This window comes from Megalobrama amblycephala, linkage group LG4 (genome assembly GCF_018812025.1).
Source record: "Megalobrama amblycephala isolate DHTTF-2021 linkage group LG4, ASM1881202v1, whole genome shotgun sequence".
NCBI lineage: Eukaryota > Metazoa > Chordata > Actinopteri > Cypriniformes > Xenocyprididae > Megalobrama > Megalobrama amblycephala.
In genome coordinates, this window is record NC_063047.1 from 6,443,824 (window position 1) to 6,470,045 (window position 26,222).

General features: G+C 36.6%; 1 protein-coding gene across 1 annotated transcript; it reads left to right on the forward strand.

Annotated features, from left to right (window-relative positions):
* Nucleotides 1–7,703: 7,703 nt before the first annotated feature.
* On the forward strand, nt 7,704–24,705 carry eda2r (ectodysplasin A2 receptor). The gene is given in 8 exon segments (XM_048187039.1): nt 7,704–8,113; nt 9,925–10,015; nt 10,945–11,123; nt 11,312–11,400; nt 23,208–23,375; nt 23,467–23,571; nt 23,725–24,062; nt 24,064–24,705. Coding segments are annotated over 7 exon segments (1,032 nt in total). The 5' UTR covers nt 7,704–8,113; nt 9,925–9,931; the 3' UTR covers nt 24,133–24,705.
* The last annotated feature ends 1,517 nt before the right edge of the window (nt 24,706–26,222 follow it).

A 26,222-nucleotide genomic window follows, 5' to 3' on the forward strand; every position in this document is an offset into this window, starting at 1 on the left:
TGAGTGGCTTATTCAGAATGAATTGGTTAGCGTCTGTGGGAGGAGCTGAGACTGAGGGATGGAAGCTGAGAGGGCTGTTCAGTTTTGTTTTGTTTTGAACCGGAGATTGCTGAGATGACGGGATAGTACTCAGTTGTGTTGTTTACCAGTTGAGACAGAGCTGGTTTTGTTTATCGTGTCTCATCATTTTTTGTTTATCATAAGGAATCTGCGTTCTCCAATCCAAACCAATCCCTCACTTGTTTTTGCTCTATCCGCTTGAGTGTGTGCGCGCATGTGTGTGTAGCACCTGTTGCTTAGTAACTGAAAATTCCCCATATACTCAGAGCATTACGACAAAGTACATCCCATTTAGTTAAACTTAATCGAAAGCACACGTGGCAGGTGATGATTACCACAAAAAAAAAAATCAAATGGTCCGTCCTGTTTTTTTGTTTGTTTATTTGTTTTTTTAAAGTAAAAATCAGTTACAGTGAGGGACCAGAAGTGAAAGGGACCAATCAATAAACATTAAAATACACTGTTTCATACAAACCTAAAGAATATTATTTTAGTGTGAAAAAAAACCTAAGTAACTTTGTCTGTGTAGAGTTATGTAGAGTTACAACTTTTCTGCCATAACAATATAACACCTAAAATGATCATAAAAAAGAACAACTTTACAGATCAAATAAACAAGCTTTAACAGGAGAATTAATTTAAGTGATTTTAAAAAAAGCCTGTATTAAAGTCTGCTATATTTTTTTGATATGTTATTTTTTTGTTTTGTTTTCATTGAAACTCCATATAGGTCAGATGAAATTTTGCATTACATCTTTTTAGGACATTTAGATGGACATTTAGGACAAATTTTCTTCAAACCAAGTTTCTGCTCTAAATGAGATTTAAGTCTCTCCGATTGTCCTAAAGCAGCATGAAGGCAAAGAGTTAAAGTAATCATGTGTGGGTATTTGATGGGTCATGAACACATGGGCTTTAAAATTAAAAAATGGAAAAAAAAAGTGTGACTTCTAAAACAATTTCACGACTAGTGGTTGACAAAACACAAAACTTTAAAATGATTGAGAGCAGCTGTTTGCATTATTCATCCTCCTAAAGAGAACCACACACACACACACACACACACACACACGTTGGTTTTTGTGAATTTTGGGGACATTCCAAAGACGTAATGGTTTTTATACTGTACAAACTGTATTTACTGTCCCCCTACACTACCCCTACCCCTAAACCTACCCATCACAGGAAACTGTGCACACTTTTACTTTCTCACAAAAACTCATTCTGTATGATTTATAAGCCTTTTGAAAAGTGGCGACATGGGGTAATGTCCTCATAAGTCACCTCTTTTTGTCATACCCATGTCATTATACACATTTGTGTCCTGATATGTCACAAAAACACGCGCACAACACACACACACACATAAAAATAAATCTTAATGCAATGGTTCCATGAAAAACCTTTAATATCCATAGAACATTTCCATTGCACAAAAAGGTCTTTAAATTATTAAAATGTTTGGTAACACTTTATTTTAGAACTAGTTGCATATTAGCATGCATATTACTAGAATATTGGCTATTTATTAGTACTTATTAAGGACATATTAATGCCTTATTCTGCTTGACCTTATTCTACATTCTTGATCCTACCCAATACCTAAACTTAACAACTACCTTACTAACTATTAATAAGCAGTAAATTAGGAGTTTATTGAGGGAAAAGTTGTAGTTAATGGTTTGTATGTGTTCCCAAAGTGTTACCTTTTTGCACACTTTTTAAAAGAAAAATTATAAAATGGTTCTTTTAAGAGCTGTTGACTGAAACACTGTTCTTTTATGGCATCAGTGTGTAAACCACTGTTTTGGAATATTTATTTTTAAGAGTGTTTTTACATATGCACATTTATAACTGAGGAGAACTTTAAAAAAAGTAAACATAAAAAAAGATATTTTAAAGCATGTTTCAACTGTTTTTGTCCATGCAATGAAAATCAGTGGGGCCAAAAAAAAAAAAACATTGGACCCTACAAAAGCGAGAGAGAGAGAGAGAGAGAGAGAGAGAGAGAGGAAATCTGAGAAGAACTCATTTTTCTTTACATCTTCTTTTGTGTTTCAAAAGAAGGTCAGTTTGGAAGTCAGCTAAGTGAAAAAAAAAACAGTGTAAAATTCTTAGTAAAAATAAAAGTATGTTTTCTTTGAGGACATACATTTCTTTTGTTCAGTGTTGTACGGGAGAAAACAAAAAAAGGGAGCAAGGCTAAAATATTTATAAATGGAAATGTTTGATATTTTCCCCATCTTTGGCTCTGTGTCTAAGAACCGCATGTTTAAGACTTTTTAACAGAGAAAGGAGTAAAGAACAGAAGACACACGATACCCAAACACCTTTAGGTCTCTCTAACCTCTCTCCCTTTGTCTGTCCATAATGTCAAGCTTTCATTTACAAGCAAACACTTACACATTCCAATCTAGTCACAGAGAGAAAAAGAGGGAGAAGCAGACTAAGAGACAAATGGAGACTCTAACAAGCTGCATAAAGTGCATTATTCTCTGTGGTGTCAATGCCATGCCAACTATTGAGGATTAACATCTGTCAATGAGATGTGGTGTGCTCCAATCAATGAGGCTGGGTGTTTCATAAGGCGCATACCGTGTGTGAGAGCATGCATGTACGAGGCCTAAAATAATGAATGGCGTTCTCGTCTTTCAGTTACATTGTAATATTCCTGATATGAAAGATCTTCATTTCACTTGATCATATCACTCATCCCTCTCTGAAGTCAGCAGACATTTCTCCCGCATGCCAGAGAGCAATCACTACAACCTTTCTGGTTTTGATTCATGCGTGTTGGGGAGAGCTGTCAGAGCGGGTCATGTAAGTGACTGTGTAATATATTCTGGCTGCTCTGTGGTCAGTGGAAGTCATTGTGTCACATGTCTGTCTGTTTTTATACCATGTTGTTTGTCACAGGTTCTCATTTGTTAAGTTTCTCATCTTTAGTTTGTTGCCTTTGTTACTCATTTGATTAGTGTCCTTGTTTCAGGTGAGTCTCTTTAGTTCCCTCATTGGTTCCTGTATTTGTAGGACTCCTATGATTTGTTCACTCTTTGTCCTGTCATTGTTGTTTGGATGTGTATTGCCTACGTTTTGAGGTATTATTAAACCTTTTATGTTATTTGGAAACTAGCTCTTCTGCCTTCCTCCTCCTGCGGTCACACACTGCATAAGCTCTGCCCACACTCCATTCCATTTGTTGTTGCTTAGTTGGAGTACAACTATTGCTCTGAGTAAAAGTTGAACTATTTCCTCCCAAAGCAGCGATACACCTGCTAGTGCACTTTTTTTGTGCGTCTTTCGGTTTGCACAAGCTGTTTTGAATCATTAAACCTGTTTTGAATCATTTGCAGCGAATGCAAAAATTCCACAATCGGGTCACATTAAGGCTGTAGTAACTTTTTATTGTGGAGCTTCACAGTCATCAGTGTTTTTTCCTTTCTGTTGATCTCATCCTAATAAAACGTATGATGTATGGCCACAAGTGTCTCATTTTGACAGCTTCTTAGTTAATAAAACATCCAGTCAGGCTGAAGCTTGGGTTACGTAACACTGGTTAAAAGACAACAGCACACATGCAGAACGCTAGCAATGACCAACTGATGTGTGTGTTTTACAGACTTAGTCATATTTATGTATTTCTCAAATAACCTGATTTTGATACAGAGAGAGCGCAAGGACAATTTGGCATGTTTTTACTTTCTCTGCTTCCCAAAGAAAAAGTCAGTGGGGTCCAAAAATAACATACATTTTTGGACCCCTATTGACTTTCATTTTATGGACGAGAGAGAGAGATAGAGATAGAGAGAAAGAAATCTGAAAAGAAATCTTTTTACATCTTTTGTGTTTCGAAAGAAAGTCAGGTTTGGAAGTCAGGTAAGTAAAATAAAAAAAAAAGTAAAAATAAAAGTATGTTTTCTTTAAGGTCCTCTTTTGTTCAGTGTTGTTTTGCTCATTATGTCTATGCTGCCGGCCTGAGGCAAATCCCTTGAGGCAGACTCTAGTTCTATGAGTAACGCTGATGTTTTTTCAGGGCTCTTATGCCACTTTTCATAGTTTTTCCTCTGTCAACAGCAGGTGCATGGAGACATCCCTGTGGCCGTATCAACTACTGTCATCAAGGAAAAATGAGCTTTTATATTCAAGCCACTTATATTTTAAAGGGTTAGTTCACCCAAACATTTCTGTCATTAATTACTCACCCTCATGTCGTTCCACTTCCGTAAGACCTTCATTTATCTTCAGAACATAAATTAAGATTTTTTTGATGAAATGCAAGAGGTTTTTTATCCCTCATAGAAAGAAACATTATTACCACATTCAAGGTCCAGAGAGTAAAGACATTGTTAAAATAGTTGACTACAGTGGTTCAACCTTAAAGGTGGGATAAGTAGATTTTGAAAAACCCTGGTGGACATTGTTGATATTTGAAATCATCCTAAACAAACCCACCCCTCTCTTCATTGCTCCGCCTCCAAAACTGACTCTCCAGTCCTAACCACCCTGCTCCAAGTCGGTCTCGAACCCCAGGCAGATCGCTGCTGGCAGGCGAGGCGAGAGCACTTAACAATGATGCTAAATACCACATTCAGTCGTCAGTGCGCAGTGGTTTACTTGCTTAACTCTCACTATTTGGCCTCTGTTACACATGCAATGCGAGAGTGGATGTCTGTTTATCACAGCTGTCGTGCAACAAAATGATTCACGAAAAATAAAGCACAGATGATGAACGAATGACAAAAAAAAATGAACGTACAATACACAAGAGTAAATAAAAAAGTTTGTTGATAGTCGCCAACAGCACAGCAGCTCCAGACAATCAATGATACTCAAACCCAGTGTTACTCACATGTGAAGCGGAATCAAAGCAGCCTTCGCATCTGTTTTCAGGCCTTCCCGACTAACTTCCAAACAGTGTTTTTCAAAATCACGCAACTTAATGTTATGAAGCGACGAGAATACTTTTTGTGTGCAAAAACGAAACAATTTTTTTCAACTTTATTCAACAATTTCTTCTCTCCCCTGTCAGTCTGTTTACGTTGAAGACACATTGCAGAACTTCCAGGTTCTATATCAGAATGCTGGCTCAGTATTGGCAGAGGCTCTTCACGTGATCAGCTCGACGCATGCAACGCAAGTAGTCGGCTAATAATGAGTCGCTGTTCTGACGTAGAACCTGGAAGCGCTTGATGTAACAATGCATGAGAATGACACAGAAGAGAATATATTGTTGAATAAAGTTGAAAAAAATTGTTTAGTTTTTGCACACAAAAAGTATTCTCATCACTTCATAACATTAAGTTTGAACCACTGTAGTCACGTTGACTATTTTAACAATGTCTTTACTCTCTGGACCTTGAATGTGGTACTTACATTGCTTTCTACGAGGGATAAAAAAAACCCTCTTGGATTTCATCAAAAATATCATAATTTGTGTTCTGAAGATAAATGAAGGTCTTACGGATATATAACGACATGAGGATAAGTAATTAATGACAGAAATTTCATTTTTGGGTGAACTAACCCTTTAAAATGTCCTTGTAACTGTAGGTCTTCAGATGTCTTTCTCTCTCCAGGTGGTTGAAGTTTTCTTATCTGAACTATTCCTGATTCTGGCTCTGCTCTACGGCCTTCATATTTAAAACTCCCACTAACACACATATTTATATGCTCAGACAGACATGGCCTACATGCCTTCATTTAGGGATGGTCCTAAAAATTCAAGTACTTCGATGTGATATTGACAAAAGATTCTTTGCGTTAATCAGTCACATTGTACTTTTTGCTATCCTGTTGTCTTAAGTTTGTCATTATAGACTCTGTCTGGGGCACATTAATAGAACAACATCTATCTTAGACTTAAATATGAGGTTGGACGTCAATGCGGATTTTAGAGGTCAGAGCAAATCTACGCTTCTGATAAGAATGAGTGTGAAAGAGGACAGGAACAGGCTGAGATAAGATTCATGGATGAGGTGATCACACATCTTTGTCCATGACAGCGCTCACAACAACAATGACCAAACTATTGGTCTTTTTTTTTTTTTTTTTTTTTTTTTAATTAACAGAAGTGGTTCTGTTAATATAACATCCTGTCATTCGTTTTGAGTTCCTTGAGATCGGTTAAGGGGGCAAGACATCTCATGCAAAACACTGTCTCTGTCCTGGTCCACTTCAGACACAATAACCCTGGCAAAATATAAAACTACCCTGTCATGCACTCTCTCCCACTTTCTCTATCTGTTTTTTTTCTTCCGTTGCCAAAACCACTACGACTATGCAAGGCTAAAGAACCCTCCTACTCACTCTCTCTCTCTCTTTGTCTCTCTCTCTTCTCTCTCTCTCTCTCTCTCTCTCTCTCTCTCTCTCTCTCTCACACACACACACACGCACACACCCGTTTCTGCAGTTTGTTTATCATTTTCACATACCACACAAAATACACACACCACACAAAACAATTTTCACTTAGCTTAACATTTTTTTTAAATAGTTTGTGTGCGATAACTGTAGAGAAAACTTATACATTGTACAAAAAAAAAAAAAAAAAAAAAAGGCAGAGTACCCACGGATATATATGTTTTTTATCCAATCAAAATATAGACTTAGATTCAGAACGTCTCTGATTGGTGGATCTCACATGGGGTCGTCGTAATACACACAATTGTATCATTGTATTTAGCATTAGGCTACAACATAACAGTCTGACACAAAAGCTTGTGCTTTCTGTTTTTTGCATGATGGTTAATTCCATTTTACGTTATTAACTCCCAAATCGTATATCAGCGAGAGAGCGAATCACGAAAATACTCATGGAAAGAAAATGTGTTTTCGTTTGGTTGATAATGTATTTGCTGTCCATGCGTTTCTCTTTGTGAGACATTAACAACTTTTGTGTAATAAATTCATCAAGAGCACCACTGCACAGAGAGAAAGAGGATACTCTTGAAAAACTAACACCAGGGCTATAATTAATTATTGAGTAAGGAGCATGTTAAAATGTTTCAAGGGGCATTTGTTGCGTATGTGTCACCTTGCATCCCCATTTTCATTTGCTCATGAATAAATCGAATAAATGCCTTATCTTCAATACAAATAAGACTGGATAAACATGGCCTGCTGTGGTAGGCTACTTGCCACTGAGTAAGCAGTGTTCAAGGCAATCTAATAATAGAATGCATTATATTACAATGTAAATATAATGTAATTTAATGAACTTCAACTGATGAGCTACAACTGAATATGATGTTCTAAAACTAAATTAATTGTTATGCAGTTTTTTTCCGTATTGTAACATACATCTGAGTGAAACGACTTCTTGAACAAAAACAAAAAAAACAAAACAAAACGTAAGACATGACTTAGTTTTATCCATAGGGAATTGATTGGATCATTGTGGTTTGCTATTGCTGTGATCGCATGTGAGTGACCGGTTGTCCCAGTAAACATGTCAGAAGTGCAAGAGGGAGGGGATTCAGGGGAAGTTGGGGCACATGATAATATGAAAATGATGTGAACAATAAATACTTCAGTATTCCATAAATGGTCAATTTTGATTTCATTTTAACTTTAGGTCTTATGTAAGGTAATTTGACTCCACTTCAAAGGTCAATATGTAAATTCATTATCGCCACCTTGCGTCCGTAAGGGGTTGCTGCAGCGAGAGAAACCATGAAATTGTTACTTAAACTGAGTAAAAGCTCTTAGAACATATTGGCTGTGCCTCATTACAGTAATGAACAAGGTCAGTCAGGTATGTTTCATTTGACATTCAGTCCTTTGTGAGAAATCATTTTGAATGGCAGTTTCCATTCAAGAGCATTTATAATGCGCATCTTGAGGATTGATTCCACTCACATCAGCGCGAACATGTCGGGACATGCCTGTGTGTCCCCGCGCGCTGCGCAATGTAGCGCACCGGACAAATGTGCAGTGCCATTCAACAACTTCAACCACAAGCTAAACTGGACCGAATTTACCCAAAGCCACAGGAGACGGTTATTTTAATGGGAGAGAGAACTAATTGACTGCTGCGCTTTGCCCCTGCTGCAATGTAAGTGTGAATGAAACTGTCCCTAATACGTGACTTTACAGGAGATTCATGATGTAGTAGTAGCTGGTGCACTCACTGCTCTCTCTAATTTTGAATCGTAGCTGTGCGCCCTACTTAGTTCAGTTTGACCACCTTTCTTGTATTTTATTCCTCTGGAAAATTATTCCCAATAGATCATTTAAAGGAGGTATTTTTGTTTTAGATGGCACCTAAATGTGCCCCTTTTGATCTGTTTCTCTGTGTTCTCAGTTTCAGAATAGATTAAAGTGAACGGACATAAATCTTTATTATTGAAATGAACGTAAATAGCTCACAGCCTATTGCATGAAACTAGAAAAGTGTTTCCCCTCCCAACTTTTAATCTGAAATTTACCCTACCCAAATAATAGCCTATGCGTAAAACTGGGATAAACAATGGACCGTAAATCCCAAGCACAATAATTTATATATTTGAAACAGAGTCTCTGTTAGATCGTGTGTTTTTTTTTTCCACTTATTAATACGGACTGTGAAATCATTACTCCGAATTTATTTTAAGCAATTGTGTACCGTTTACATTTTTTTTTAAATGCATATCCACTTGTGAATTAGAAATATTAAAAATAAAACGTGCATTTAATGTTCTAGCTAACAGTTAGCCCAAATTTAATATGTAGACTACATTTAATAACAAAAACAACAATAATAATAAAATAAAATAATTCAAAAGGTGGAATATAAAACATTTTAAAACAATTACATATTTTTAAACTACACTAAAAAAAAAAAATCATGTTAAAAAACTGGCAGCTGTGATCTCCAGAAATGTTATGTAAAAAAATATTGTGACAATGCTTTGGGTATTACAGGATGGCATACTGTATTGGTGCCTGTATATTTTACAACTTATAACCATATTCCATTAAATGTTATTACATACCAATCTATTTGATATTAAAATCTGCTTTTACCTTAAAATGTACTGAGAACCACCATGATAAACAGATGGTCCAATAGAAAGCCACATAATGAATCAGCCTGCCCAAAAACATGGCCAAAACATGTGAATAGATGGTGCACATGCAGGATCATACAAAGATAAAATGCCATCAGGGTAACATGACATTAATATAAAATGTAACACAAAACAGTAATTATACTAATGTACATTACTGATAACAAAAAATAAGGAAAAAATAAATTATTTATAAATTATACTTCTGGGAATGTCATTTTTACTGTTTTTCACCGTAAATTATATTGTAATTAGTTTTTACTTCCAAAAAAACATACATTTATTTGTTTATTTGTTATTATTGACAGTAAAATTGCATATATTTTTATGTTAACAATCATGCACGGCACCAGAATTTTTTCTCTATCGGGGCTTGGGGGTTGGGCGTTGGCTAGACCAATATATGGGGGTGCTAATAAAATAGTCGATATTCTTGACGTCACAGTTACTTCACAAAAATTATTTATTTATTTATTTTTTTGTTTTTCTAAAAATAGCTAGGGTACACACCACATTCAACAGAAGTGTAGTTTTAAATTATATTTGGCCAAAGAATAGGCATATTAAATAAAAAATAGAAATAAGCTTAATATGGTTGTAAACAGGGGCTATTCAAAATTCTGACGGGGCTATAGCCCCCCCTAGCCCTGGTGTAGCGCTGTCACTGTTAATATGTTAAACCATTTACATTTTTTCACTGTGTATTTTAAGGTAGCATTACATTCAGGCCTCATAGTTTTGAAATTAAAATTGATGTGTATTGTAAGCCCATATTTGCATGTTATATGTTTCAACTCTTTCTCTTTCCTTCTCTTAGATATGGAATGGATTGCTCAATAGACGAGTATTATCACAGTGGACAATGTCACAAGTGCCCACAGTGTCCACCCGGCCAAGAACTGAAAGAGGTGAGAAAGTGTGAGTGAGCGAGAGAAATGCCCTATTGTGTATCTGAATTTTCAGGATTAATGTAAAGCAAATGTCTGTAAAGTAAGCCACAACAAGATTTGAGAAGCCCAGAGGCTGTATGAGGAGAGTAACACCCATAATTAACCGTCATTTATTTTTAAATGTGCGTAGATGAACTGACATGTATAAAACCCTGCAGTCAACATCATGTTGACAGCTAAGATGTATTGCTGGTCTTAGCTGGTGCTCAGTTGATTTATCTGGTCACCAGATTGCTCTCCCAGCTGAAAACCACCCTAAAGACAAAAGCCTTGTCAGGCTAGACTGGGAGACTGACTAAGACTATAGCTATGTTTTTCAGCATGTTAATAATTCCAAATGTTCACAGATCACTTTTCATTTTTGGCTATTTTATCAAGTTTTTACAGTAACTGTTGGACTGATGGTTTAATAGTACTTGACAAAAGGGAATCACATTTGCTTTATTCTATTTCTGATATCTAAGATATTCAATAGATATTCTATAGATTAAATATATAACAGGGTTTTTTTTTTTTCTTCAAAGTGCAATTGTCTTCTGTTCATAAGTAATGTTAGATAGAAAATGAATACTAATTGCAATTTTCTTATGTAAAAAAACTGAAGGTGTCTTTTTGGTCTGTTTTATGTGTATGAGAAAGATATATAGGTATATGAATCAATGAATGAGGCACACGTGTATAAGACAAAACAAGTTAATAAAAATGTGCCCCAATTTGTGGAGTAAATTTGCTGTAATATCACATCCCTGCCACCAGAGGCTTTCACATGACCTTAAATGACTTACAATCAGGGCCAGGTTACAAAAGGGGCGTTCTCAGAAAATGTTTGACTCATCCAATACACTCATCATGTTACTGAGTATGTTTGTGTACATGTGGGCTGTTAGGACTGTGGTTATGGTGTAGGAGTGTCGGCAGTGTGCGGCGTGTGTGATGTTCGGTGGTTTAAGGAAGACTGGGGTTTTCACCCTTGCGCACTGTGCCAGAACTGCCGCAGACTCAACAGACACCAAATCAAGCACTGCACGTACACAGACAACGCAGTCTGCGGAAACTGCCTCCCAGGGTGAGACTTTCTCTCTCTCTCTCTCTCTCTCTCTCTCACACACAACAACAACAACAACTTTAATGAAACAAGATGTTTATAGCTGATCATTTTTTATCTGCCCACACACAACTTATGGCACGCAAATCTGTATAGGCACACACACTTGTTTCTCCGTTTCACACAAATGTCTTTTTGTCTAATTGAAGTTTCTACAGCAAAATGCGATTGGACGGATTAGAAGATTTGGAATGCCTTCCATGTGGTCCCGCCCCTTTCAGAAACTTACAGTGTACCCGTGAGTACCATACTGAAAAGTACAAACTTACAGCAGTCTGAGCTCTTTGTCAAGATAAAGCATGTCTCTGGACCCCTGTGCTCTGTTCACTGCTGTTACGCTTCAGCCAGCGTTTTTTAAACAAAATGCATCCTATTTTATTGCCCCACAAGCAGCACTTCAGGGATAGACTGTGCTGAATATGACACTAATTTAAACTAATTGCCTTAAATGAATAGTCGTCATTTATTCACCCTCGTGATGTTCCAAACATCATCAAAGTACCTAAGAGTGTCAGTAAAAAAAAAGTAAATGTGGTTTGAGGATCATTTTATAAGTCCCCTGATCAGTTTAAGTGAAAAACAACCAGATATTTAAGCTATCCACCTTATTTTTAATGTAAGAGCGGAGCTGTTTGTAACTTAAATGTGTGAGGCACCCGGTGTCAGCCGCTTCTGTTTATTTTGGCTGTTCAGCCACAGTCTGTTATGCTGCTTGATACTCCGAGTCCAAACTGGTATTTGTTATCAAATTGTTTTAATTTATTATCGTAATCTCGAACATAGTGCAAATTGTTTTACTGTTTACTGCGCTTTGTTACTGAGATGTCTGAAGGCAATCATGGTTCGTTTAGAAGTGTTTAGACTTTAATGAATCTGAGGTGTCACACATTCACAGGATATAGCTTATTTCTGCATTTCAAAATAAGGTTGATCGTACAGTAAAATTGTGGCACATCACACTCCAGCAGAAATGTAATTTACCCTGCGTTCCATTCGGAAGGGCTCATCCCTATGCCCTAATCCCTTCAAAGGGTTTACCCTCCGGAGTGAGAGCTTCGAAGGGATGAAGTGAAGGGTCAAAAAAACTTTCTTTTTGGAACGCACTTCTGCGTCATCTTAACAAGACAATCAATGAGGAGTAGATTGTGCAAGCTTTACAACCTACTTTGTTTAACGTTAGTTTATTTATTTAGGTTTATCGCACCATATTGTATATTATGTCTATGTATTTGAAACATTTGAATGGACTGATAAAGGTAGCTGTAAAGTATTTTTGTTGAAGTACAATGTAGTTTTGACCATAATAATGTGGCAAATCTAACTCATATAAATATTACGGTAGTATAGAAAAATATTATACATACATTTATAGGTAAAATCTAACCCATTCTGTGACGACAAACAACTTCCCTGTGCAAAGGATCATGGGGGCCCAAAGTGTCTATCAGTTGTACCCTCCGAAATCCTTCATTCCGAAGGGCCCTTTGAAGTGGCCAGTTTTGAGCACTTCGGTTTGGAACGACCCTTCAATATGGTGTCCATGATTTTTTTCACTCCGAAGTGCCCTCCGGAGGGCGATATATCCCGTTTGGAACCATTAGTTTTCCTTCACACTCTTTTGGTGTTTTAATGATAGTTGGCAAATCAACATAAAAGGTGCATTTCTGCCACCTACTGGACTGGAGTGTGTGGTGATGGCATAGTGATGGGAGAAAGAAAGATTTTAAAAATTCGGAATCAATTAAACCAGATTTCCAGGCATTTCTTTTTTTTTTTTTTCCACAGCTGATGTATTTTGCTTGCTTTAAAAGAACTGTCTCTTGTTTAGTAAAGTGTTTTTTTTTCTTTTTTTTCTTCTTTTTTTTTTGGATTGCAGTCATTTTCCGCTGCCATTGTTTTCCTTGTATTTGATTCTCAGTTCCATGCAATTTTAAGATTTTCTTGGTTCATTCCATGTTTTCTAGACAGCCTCTCTCATGCTAATTCAGATTAGCACAGTTGGTTTTAAATTCATCTAGTTTATTTTAATTCAGGACTCCATAGTCCAGGTTTTAGTAATCTGTACTTAATCTGTGTTTCAGAAAGCCATTTTTTAAACCACGATTAACTATTCTAGATTAAGTCCTATCCTGTCTCAATTTAAACCTTGTCTGGGAAACCGCCCCATACAGTTTCTAGGCGTGTTCCCCAAACTATCCCTTAGGACAGGGATGGGAAACTTCAGTCCTGGAGGGCCACTGCCCAGCAGAGTTTAGCTCAAACCCTAATCAAACACACCTGAACCAGCTAATCAAGTTCTTTAGGATTAGTAGAAAGTTATAGGCAAGTGCGTTTTTATCAGGGATGGAGATAAACTCTGCAGGACACTGGCCCTCCAGGACTGGAGTTGCCCATCCCTGCCTTAGGAGGTTGCTTAAGGTACATCTTCTTAAGTGCGACGTTACCAGGTGCTGTCCATGTCGGTGGTGCTGAATTGGTTGATAACGATGGCTCGAGAATCGATAATTCACTCTATACAGGGACTGCTTCACTGCGTTATGTGAGAAATCAGTGTTCTTTATAAAAAGAAGCACTTCAGAAGTAGAAATTGCATTTATCAGGACTCATGGGATGTTATAAAAGTAATTCAAATTGCAAACTAAATCTATATTGTAATTTATCTATATTCTGGGGGCACAAAGCCCTCATCAGCATGAGTTTAAGGCGACCGTTATTTTAGAACAAGTTTTAATTCCTTGGAGACGTGTCATGCAGCTGGCAGACATGTAGGTATCACATTTATATCGTTATTTTTAATTTTTTATTCAAATTATTCACAAACTTGTTAACTATAGCCTATCATGAATTGTATGATATTTTCCAATTGTAGAATACATGGAAGTAAATTTTGTCACACAGTGAGTTTGCACAGCAATTCAGAGCTGTCGGATTTATGAAATCTTCCCCGAAATACATAAAAGTATGTGGCCAGTGAACTGGGAGAAGAATAGAGTAAACTTTATTGTTTCATACATAATGTATATCTGATATGAATAAAACACTTTGTCAAATTATATAATTGAAAGGGTTATTATTGCAGCTTCCACAGACATCAGTGTTTGGAATTTAACAAACTATAAATGTCTTTTTTTATACAGTAGCCTACTTAATTCAAATGTGTATTTAAATGTCTGAAACCTAAAATAAACCTGATGAGGTGAAAAACACAGAATAGTTGTGATATATGACAAGCGCAGAGCTCGTCTGTCTCTGGATCAGTGCTAAAGCACTTTTGAATAGCAGTGAATCTTTGCATTTTATTCTTTGCAATAGTCCTAATTGAACACTGGCTGTATTTATTACAACTTCAGAATTATATTCGTATAGACTGTCAACAGTGATAAGGTATAGCTAAGACTGGTCCAGACCAACCTTACATAAGTATGACTTACAGAAGGTATACTTAACTAAGAATGTTTTGGGAAACATGTATTAACGTTAAGGTACAGCTTAAAGTATAATTTAAGAACGACGTAGAGTTAAGAAGGTTTTGGGAAATCCAGCCCTGTTATTTTTCTTCAAAATCATAACACTTTAAAATTTACTTTTTTTGCTGACATTCTTACTGTAAGTTTGCCATTTATACTACGGGGCTGTTGAATGCTCAAATCTGACCAGCGTTCTAAGGTGTGCAATTATTTTCAGGGAAACGCACGGCTAAAGTAGTTCTAGGCAGGTCTTGACTGCATTACAGTTCCATATCACTTCGCCAAATTTATTATAATCAATTATTTCAATAGGTCCTTACAGCTTACATTCACAAAAGAAACAAAACCCACAATGACACTAACCAAACAAATAAATATAGTAAACAATAGGATGAAAACAACAAATTATTGTTATGGTTTTTGCCACAAAATAAGTTTTATTGTGTCCTTAAAGCACATACTCTCTCCCGCTCTCTCTCTTTCATATGTACAATGTTTTGTACAGTACGGACACACACTCGCACAGAAAAGTTTTGTCAGTACTTACATACTGCAAACATACAGCAGTCTAAATGCAAATGACTAAAAGGTCAAAGAAAACTTTGCTGTACCAGGAGCATGATACAGTACATGATACAGTACACAAAAAAACAAAAAAAACAAAAACAAAGTTCAGAGTCAGTGAGAGATTCATTCTGCTTCAGCATCACGTCTTCATGTTGGGTCCGGCCTAAATCAAATCAAGTCACCTTTATTTCAATTGCAATTTATACTACACAGATATTAGTCTAGTCTAGTCTAGTATAGTATAGTATAGTATAGTATAGTATAGTAAAAGCAGCTTTACAGTGATAACAGGTACATGATGATCAGTAATGCAAAGGGTTAATTTTGGCTGTACGGCTCTAAAAGAAAATAGTGTCATTGTTCAGCTGAAGTCAGTTCAGTGTTGATTCACTTACATTGTAAAGACCATCAATTATTATGTAAATGACTGTAATTATTTTCCTCTATAAAGCAGTTTTGCAGAAAACAGTGATGTCATCATCTAGGCTAGTTTAGTTCAGTTCTCATCCTATAATGTCAGCACTGTCAGATCAATAGTATTGTTGAATATTACTGAATATTGTTGAGGACATTTTCCACATCACAGGCAATGTCGTCTCTTGCCAGGCAAAGGGAAAAACCTGTGCCGGATCCAGCCTTGACAGCCTTGTCTCCACACCCCTTGCTCTTTCTCCTCATCATCCTCTTACACATACTCTTCCTCCTCTACTTTTTCAGATTGTTTCCATCTATTGTTGGTATCATCATTAAGCACCTGTGTCACCTGTGCACTCTGAACTGACCTATATTTTATACAGTTGATTTGATCACTTCATTAGAAATAAGTGTGAATAATTTTGAGTCATTGTGTTTAAAGGATGACAACTGTGTTGTAGTTGTGTTTAACTTTTGCCACATTACCATTTTGCAACACAGTGCAAAATGTGTTTCAGTGAGTAAGAATATGTTTAGAGTTTTGCAAAAAGAGTGGATGAGATTTGCAAACAGTGTCTTACAGTATTTCACAATTGCTAAAAAACTAAACCCCATTCTCTGAACCCAATGCTCAGTGGCCTAAACCCATTTGTCGAATCAGTCACTTTGTAGGCAAAACCTTAAACAAGTTCAGGTAGTTAAGACACTGTTTGCAAATCTCATCCACTCTTTTTTGCAAAACTCAAAAGTTAAACACAACTACAACACAGTTGTCATCCTTTAAACACAATGACTCAAAATTATTCACACTTATTTCTAATGATGTGATCAAATCAACTGTTTAAAATATAGGTCAGTTCAGAGTGCACAGGTGACACAGGTGCTGAATGATGATACCAACAATAGATGGAAACAATCTGAAAAGTAGAGGAGGAAGAGTATGTGTAAGAGGATGATGAGGAGAAAGAGCAAGGGGTGTGGAGACAAGGCTGTCAAGGCTGGATCCGGCACAGGTTTTTCCCTTTGCCTGGCAAGAGACGACATTGCCTGTGATGTGGAAAATGTCCTCAACAATATTCAGTAATATTCAACAATACTATTGATCTGACAGTGCTGACATTATAGGATGAGAACTGAACTAAACTAGCCTAGATGATGACATCACTGTTTTCTGCAGAACTGCTTTATAGAGGAAAATAATTACAGTAATTTACATAATAATTGATGGTCTTTACAATGTAAGTGAATCAACACTGATCTGACTTCAGCTGAACAATGACACTATTTTCTTTTAGAGCTGTACAGCCAAAATGAACCCTCTTTGCATTACTGATCATCATGTACCTGTTATCACTGTAAAGCTGCTTTGACTATACTATACTATACTATACTATACTATACTATACTATACTATACTATACTAGACTAGACTAGACTAGTATCTGTGTAGTATAAATTGCAATTGAAATAAAGGTGACTTGATTTGATTTAGGCCGGACCCAACATGAAGACGTGATGCTGAAGCAGAATGAATCTCTCACTGACTCTGAACTTTGTTTTTGTTTTTGTTTTGTTTTTTTGTGTACTGTATCATGCTTTTATAGAGTTTTCTTTGACCTTTTAGTCATTTGCATTTAGACTGCTGTATGTTTGCAGTATGTAAGTACTGTATATACAGACATTCAATACTATATAATATTGAATATAATACTGTACTTGTAGTACATACAGTATACTTTAAATTCACATTACTTGTGATTTCTATACATTTTATGTAATGGCAAAATGTGTTTACTGTGTTACAATATACTTTTTTTTCTGTAACCTCATGTTCTGGATGTTGTGTTTTCCATTTTTTAATGTAGTGTCTAATGAATGATCTGTATGTGTTTATATTTTGCTTAATGTGTGTATGATCTGAAAGCTTTGTTTGATTTTGCCATAAGAGTCAGAAGTTTTGTGAAATTAGTTTGAAGATTGGATTTGTGTTTAATGTTTTGAGAAAATGAGTGATGGTTTCAAGAAATGTGTTTTAGCAATTGTGAAATACTGTAACTACCTGAACTTGTTTAAGGTTTTGCCTACAAAGTGACTGATTCGACAAATGGGTTTAGGCCACTGAGCACTGGGTTCAGAGAATGGGGTTTAGTGTTTTAGCAATTGTGAAATACTGTAATCAGTAAAATAGTTTAGCAACTTAAAAGATACATGACTCACCAGCGAGATAATAAATGTGCAGTTCTAGAGGTAAATAAACTTATAGTTTTGCTATTAGTAGAGACTCAGGTAGGCTAATTCACATATGCTGCTTATTCTCTCTCTCTCTCTCTCTCAACTGTGTTAATACCTGTATCAATGGTATTATTCTGCTATCAAGGCTCAAGCCTTCGTTACTAGTTCTGAAATGACGTTTTGGAATGCAACGGAGGCTTGGGATACGATGCGTAAGAAATTAGCCCCACACGCAAGAGTGTTTTAAGGACAAAAACCTGACAAATGTCTTGAAATACAACATTGAAACAGTGTCTTGAGGTGTGGTAACCACAGTATAAGCGGAATAATTGACTCTGTGCCATTGAATTCTTAGAAAATAATGCACACCCGCTTTGCGTCATGGCCGCATTACCACCTTGGGTGTGCATTATTTTCGGAGAATTCAATGGCCCGAAGTCAATTATTCCTTACTTATATAATTGAATTCACCCAACCGGATATTTATTAAATTGCCTGTTCTACAGTACAAAAGAAAGAATGTCATACAGGTTTTGAATGACATGAGAGTGAGTAAACGATAAATTTTTGTGTGAACTGTCCTTTACTGTTATAAAATATTTCCACATCCTGAAACACAAACCCATGTTATTGTACAGTATGTACATCAGTGTTGGGTGTAACTAGTTACTAAGTAATTAGTTACTGCAATTTAATTACTTTTCCCTTGAAAAAGTAAAGTAAGGGATTACTCTTATTAGCTCCTTATTAGCTCCTGTTTTAGTCAAAATAATGTCAGACATTTTATCACCCAGCCTAACTGTAACCTTTTGAGTTGTTTAGTTCATGTCTAGAGTTTGTTTTTCATTTGTCATATGGTCTCCTTTGTTCTCAGTTTTCCCGCCGCCTGTTTGTTCCCATGGTTACCCTCATTTGAGTTCATTTATCCCAGCTGTGTCTGTTTAATTAGTCTCATTAGATCCCCTGTTCTCTGTGTATTTAAGCCCTGTGTTTGTTCTGTTCAGTTGTGAGTTCTACTTTGCGTTTACCTGGTTGTTCTGTTTGTTTTTCCCCTAGTCAAGAGTGTTTTGTTTCAAAGTGTTTTTGTTAAATAAACTTAATACTGCTGCACTTAGATCCTGCATCTCTCCTTCGTGCTGCAACCAGGGCTGTGACACTAAAAAACTGGGGTCGACCTAGAAGATAATCCAATCCAATACATACATAATAGTTGTACTATGTAAGTTCAAATGTGACAATTTATCAGCCAGAACATGTGGTTGTATTGTGTTAAAAGCACTAGGAAAAAAAAAAACATAATCCTAACAGAACTGGTAGTTGTTTCCAAATAACTATATCCTTCTCACTTGAAATACTTTGGTGGTAACACTTTAGTTTAGCGTCCAATTCTCACTATTAACTTGGTTATAAGCATGAATATTAATGGGACATTGGCTGTTTATTAGTACTTAAAAAGCACATATTAATGACTTATTCTGTAAGACCTTATATTCTACATCCTTAATCCTACCCAATACTTAAACTTGACAACTACTTTACTAAGTATTAATAAGCAGTAATTAGGAGTTCATTTGGGCAAAAGTTGTAGTTAATAGTTAGCTAATAGTGGGAATTGGACCCTAATCTAAAGTGTGACCAGAATAATTAATTATATTAGTATTATATATTATTAATATTAGTATTAATATTAATTAATGTAGTTTTATATTATTTATTTGAAAGAATTAAAGAGCCATTTCATGTCTGTCCTTGTATAATTTATTAACTTGTCAAGGTTGATATAGTAGTAATTAGTAATAAGTAAGTAAATACCTTTTGGACAGAGTAATTTGTACAGTAATCTAATTGCACTATTGAATATGTACATACACATTTACCTTTTAATTTCATGCTCAAAGACACGCTCCCTTCATGTTTTCATCCTCTAAACGCTCCTGGTACTCTCTTTACCCCTGCCTGCTCTCACTCTTTCCATGCTCTATCTTGTGATCTTATCTGTGCTTCAGCGTCTTTACTCCCTCTTTTCTCACTGTATTATCTCTATTCTCTTTATTCTCTCAATGTGATTACGGGTGAAGTAAGAGGGGGGATATTTATCCCGCACGGATCAGTCAATTCCCTGTGAAAGTGCTCAGCATGGACTGAGGGTCGATCCTCCCTGAACCCACTCCATCGTGCATTGACAGAGGTCTTTTAGCATTCTGCTGATCAGATACACTGCCAGCAACAGGAAGAGGAATACGTTCAGAAAGAGGAAAGGGATAAGGCAGAATAAGGCAGCTGTGGTTATTGTGAGAATAATTGAGCTATTTACTGAGCTATTGATTCAAGACCATTTACTTGTTAATGTTTGCAGGTTCTAAAATCTTTGGAATCTGTTGATTGTGTTTTAAAAGAATAGTTTACATACACTCTTAAAAATGAAAGCCCTTCATTGGCATTGATGGTTCCATAAAGAACATTTAACATCCATGGAAGCTTTTTATTGCATAAAAGTAGAAAAAAAGTTCTTTAGATCATTAAAATGTTCTTCACACTAAGAAAAAGATGGTTCTTTTAAGAACTGTTCACTGAAAGGTTCTGTGGAGAAATAAACAAACATTGTTGTTCGCTACGAAAACCCCCTTTCGGAACCTTTATTTTTAAGATTGTAGACAAGAATATGTATAATTTATTCATGCTAATGTCATTCCAAACCCATATGCTTTTGATGTTCTGTGGAACACAAAGAAGAATTTTTAAAGGATCAGTCTTCTGAAGCCTTAAGGCCCCGGTATACTTCAAACAAAGTTCTTTTTCGTTCTTTGTTTAGGGGTAAAACGAAGTTCGAAATGCGTGACCAGCGATATATTTTAAAGGTGCCCTTGATTCAAAAATTTAATTTACCTTGGCATAGTTAAATAACAAGAGTTCAGTACATGGAAAAGACATACAGTGAGTCTCAAACCCCATTGTTTCCTCCTTCTTATATAAATCTCATTTGTTTAAACGACCTCCGAAGAACAGGCAAATCTCAACATAACACAGACTGTTACGTAACAGTCGGGGTGTACGCCCCAATATTTGCATAATGCCAGTCCATGTTCCCAACATTATAAAAGGCATTAGACAAGGGCAGCCAGTTAACGTCTGGAGCTGCACACAGCCGAATCATCAGACTAGGTAAGCAAGAACAACAGCGAAAAATGGCAGATGGAGCAATAATAACTGACATAATCCATGATAACATGATATTTTTATTGATATTTGTAAATTGTCTTTCTAAAAGTTTCGTTAGCATGTTGCTAATGTACTGTTAAATGAGGTTAAAGTTACCATCGTTTCTTACTGTATTCACGGAGACAAGAGCCGTCGCTATTTTCATTATTAAACACTTGCAGTCTGTATAATGCATAAACACAACTTCATTCTTTATAAATCTCTCCAACAGTGTAGCATTAGCCGTTAGCCACGGAGGACAGCCTCAAATTCACTCAGAATAAAACTTTAACATCCAAATAAATACTTTACTCACATAATTCGAAGCATGCATACAGCATGCATGACGAACATCTTGTAAAGATCCATTTGAGGGTTATATTAGCTGTGTGAACTTTGTAAATGCGCTGTAATATAGTCGACAGCTGGTGTGGCAGGGAGCACGCGATTTAAGGGGGCAGCGCCGAGTGTAAATCAGTGCATTGTTAATGATGCCCCAAAATAGGCAGTTAAAAAAATTTATTTAAAAAAATCTATGGGGTATTTTGAGCTGAAACTTCACAGACACATTCAAGAGACACCTTAGACTTATATTACATCTTGTGAAAGAACGTTCTCACCTTTAAACGAACATCTGACGCCACGACACTGCTGAGAGCGACGTTTAGATGAATATGTAAATATGTGCCGTGCACTTTCTTCTCAGTAACAAAATAAACACAACAAAAATGAGAAAACAGCAAGCATTTATTATAGAAAGCATAAGAAAAGCGTCTGATCATAACAGCATGGGTATGTTAGCACGAGCTCTGCAAATTAGCACTCTAGCAATTCAAATTAGCAATTCAAATATCTTGGACTCACCCTGGATAACAAGCTCACTTTTGTCCATCACATAACAGACATCTATAAACGCTCACAACAACGTCTGCATGTTCTACGAAAACTCAGTTCCCTTTATATTGCCCCTCATCTTTTGTTACTACTGTACACGAGCATTATCCAGCCCATTTTGTTATACTGCTCCACTAGTTTTTACACCATGCTGTCAGTCAACAACAAAAACAAACTGAATAAAATAACATACATAGCTTCAAAAATAATACACTCCCCTACACCCAACATCTCAGAACTCAATGACAGAGCAATAGCCCGTCTTGCCCAAACCATAATAACAGACCTGGAGCACCCCCTCAACTTCTACTTCACTCTCCTGCCCTCCGGGCCCAGGTACAGGACTCCGACATGGAGAAGAGCTCGTTTCAAAAAGAGCTTTGTACCATCTGCTAATTCAATCCTTAACAGGCTACAAAGCTGAACATTCACTTTTTTGTGTGTGTGTGTTGTTGTTTTTGTATACATATGTTTTGCCAGTTGTGTGTACTGTATGACAGTCTGTGAAAACAAATTTCCCGTTAAGGGACAATAAACGATCTATCTATCCAGTCACGTCACGTCTTCATATAGCACTTTATTCAATAGATTGCTTAAAATCAAGCAGCTTTACAGTATCAAACATGAAAAACAGTGTTAGTGCCTCATTTCATCAGAAGCACAATTTCATTTTGTACTATAAAGCGGCTATCCAGTTCCACTGTGAGATCTTACCTCAACAAACTCTACAGATCAAATGAGTCAAAGAAGCGTTCCACGTGAATGAAGGCGGAGCCTCAGCGCACACCTCCTATTACGTTACCGTCACGGACCAATGGTGGCATGAAGGTGTTTTGGCAAGCCGTTTCAAACTTCCAAAAAGAACACAAAAAGAACTTCGTTTTGGCCTGATTTTATTTGAAATGATGTCACATCAGTTCGTTCTTCGATTTCGTTTGAAGTATACCGGGGCCTTTATAATAGTAATAGTAATACAATAGTAACTTGTAATGAAACATCATTATTGACTAATAATCTTCCTCTCAGGTGAGCTGTAAATTCTGAGAATCACTTCTACCAGATCATTGAGTCAGTGAGTTAAACTCAAGAACTGAATCTCTGTACAAATCGCTCCTTTGACAGCTAAAAATTTTCTGAGAACTGTTGATCTGAATCTTACTACCTTCAAAATTCTGAATTAGCTGTTTCACAAAAGAAGGAATGCATAAATAATGAATTTATGAATGAAAGTTGGTCTTGGTACTCTGTCTTCTAATTGATCTTCTGTTTTTAGGAGGAGAAGGGATTGGTGTGGCAAAAGTCCAGACCACAGCACCTCCTATCCAAAATGCTGCTTCTATAGTGACCGCTTGTGCAGCAACAGCTGTATTAACAGCTGTACTGTTTGCCATTGCGTGTGTCACCTACCAGACACGGTCTTCACTGAGGAAAACATGTAAACGTACGAATATACATACTAACAATAAATGTATAATCCACTGGGTGTGGTTTAAAATTTATTTAACTACCATTTCATTCAACTCTACTCTCAGGTTGTTTATCACCGGTCAGCAATGGTTACCACGACAGTGATACAACCTCGGTTCCTATGACAACCCTACACCCAAGGATGCAGAACACAGAAGTGGACAGATCAAGTGAGTGTGTATCAAAAGCTGTGAAATTATCCCCAAAATTTTGGGAAATAATTATATCCTGTGTAAAAATGAAAATCCTCTTTGGGTCAAAATGAGCCGAGCACAACAGAGAAAGGCAGAGATTCACTGACTTATGTGGTCTATATCCTGTAGGTCCTTGCCTGCCACTGAAGGACCCCTGCATGCTTGAAGATATCACCACCACAGTGACCTCTGATCTTGGCCTGCATGGGTGTGAGGTTCTTCCTCAGGTCTGCACTGATCCTGCAAAGGGAGTCATCACGCAAGTAACAGAAACACCTGATGTTTCTTCTTCAGACTCTGCCCTCTCCAACCAGCATGCCGTTCTCACTCTGGTAGGAGGACAGTTTACAGTGAGGCCCTGCTGTGCCGTAGAGCATCGGACAGCCTGGGGGCTTCATGCTCCAGTAGAGTGCACTGAACTGGACCTTCAGCACCTCTCCATCACCCCAGAGATCCAGATATTTAGGACTTCAGACATCATATCCAGAAATATCCCACAGTGTATGGGCTCAGACTCCAGTCTGCCCTCAGGCCTGATGCTGCGAGACCTGGAGAGGGAAAGAAGGGAAGGCGGAAAAGGACATTTGTTAATGTGAAGAGAGATCACAGCTGCGAATATATGATCATGGTAATTATAACATACACTCTCAATACAAACTTATGTAAAACATTTCACCAGTGAACGTCATGTAGTGTGTTACAACCTGTATGACTCAACTAATGACAGTTAATGTAGATGTCTGAGGTTTCTGTGACATGAGAAACAGGTACTTAGGCACAAAAGAGCATTAGCAGGAGACAAAAATTATCTTCATTTACCTATTGTTTTGCTTCAGTTATCAGAAGTCAGTCACACATTTGATAGTACATTGATTAAGTATATTATTCTGTAAGTCCATGTTATGGAAGTATTGTGACGTACATCTGAAATTAATTATGGAGAAAAGAAAAGTAGAGCAGGACTTGGTTTTATCCATTGAAAAGAGCAGCTTTAATTTTTTTATTAAATGAAAATAGAATAGATGGAACAACATGAGGGTAAATGAAATAAAAATGAAAATGATCATTTTTGGGTGAATTACACTACCGTTCAAAAGTTTGGGGTCAGTAAGATTTTTGTTAATACCAACGACTATAGAATAACACAAGACGTGTCACTCGTATTGTTTTGAATGGGAGAAGGTGTAACGCGCAAAATGGCAGAATAAGTCCCGCCTTCTAAATAAGAGCCAATCGCCGACTGGTAAAGTCATTGCGTCACTTCAGTGGCCGTTAGAATCACCGGTTTCTATAGAAACAGCCTCCGAAGAGACGCGCATTTAGGTCTGCGCATGCGCATTAGCTTGATCCAGCCTGAAAAATACAGTTTTTTTTGTCATGATTCGAGCATTTACAAACTAAATCTATGAGCCGGTTGTTGTTTGATTTCATTGGTGATTTCAAATATGAAATTTAATCGTAAGGTTGGTGAACAGTTTTGGAGAATTTGGTGTTTCCCCATTCAAAGAGATTGCATGATGCCCAGGATGCCCGAGAGGCGTTTCAAAGATGGCTGCCGAGTAAATTACCTTTCTTAAAGGGACTTTGTTAATACTTTTATTCAGCAAAGATAGTAAAGACATTTAAGTTGTTACAAAAATTCTATTCATCAAAGAATCTGGGGGGGGGGGGGATTAAACATTCAACATGGCTAATAATAATAATAAATGTTTCTTGAGCATCAAATTAGCATATTTGAATGATTTCTGAAGGATCACATGACACTGAAGAACGGAGTAATGATGCTGAAAATTAATTAAAAAAAACAAAAAAGATTGTTTTAAATTAGTTAAATTGTAATATTTTCTCACAATATTATGGTTTTGACTATATTTTTGATCAAATAAATTCAGCCTTGGTGAGCATAAGAGACTTCTTTCATTCCAAAAACATTCCAAAAAAATCACCAACCACAAACCTTTGAATGGTAGTGTATTCCTTAAAATTTTGAACCTTTAAAAAATATCTCTGTTCAATATAAGCTCACTCTAGAGCACTATTGAGCACTCTTTTTCAGTAAAAGTCCAGGAAATGGATCATTACCTCCTGAAGCTGAAAACTACTGACAGCTGGCACTGCACATCAGTGATGCGGGTCATGTTCTGCATTGGTCTTAACATGTTTACCACTTGCACTATTAACTATACCAGACCTGCTATAAAAGTCTTCAAAAAAGAGACTGTACTTTTTGCTAATCACTGGATTTATATCTAACACTACAATATTACTGATGACAGCCTCATAATACCTGATTTACTGTTTATTTGCTAAAACGTTTTCCAGTTTTGAACTAAAGGGTAGTATGCTGCCAAAGCAAACCAAACTGACTTATGCCTAAACCATGTCACATTACTATGCTTTGGCACTGCATAACTAATAAAAACCAGTGAAACATGAAACACTTTTAATTTATTGTATTACAGTTCACTGACAAGCCTGTGTAAAAATTATGCAGGGCAAAGGAATTCTGGTAATCACACATTGTTGTGTGACCCAACCTTAAGCTTCAGGTTTTAGATATGGTTAAATGGATTAGCAAAATTAACTAGCAAATAAAATGAATCATGTCACAACATGCAATATTGCGA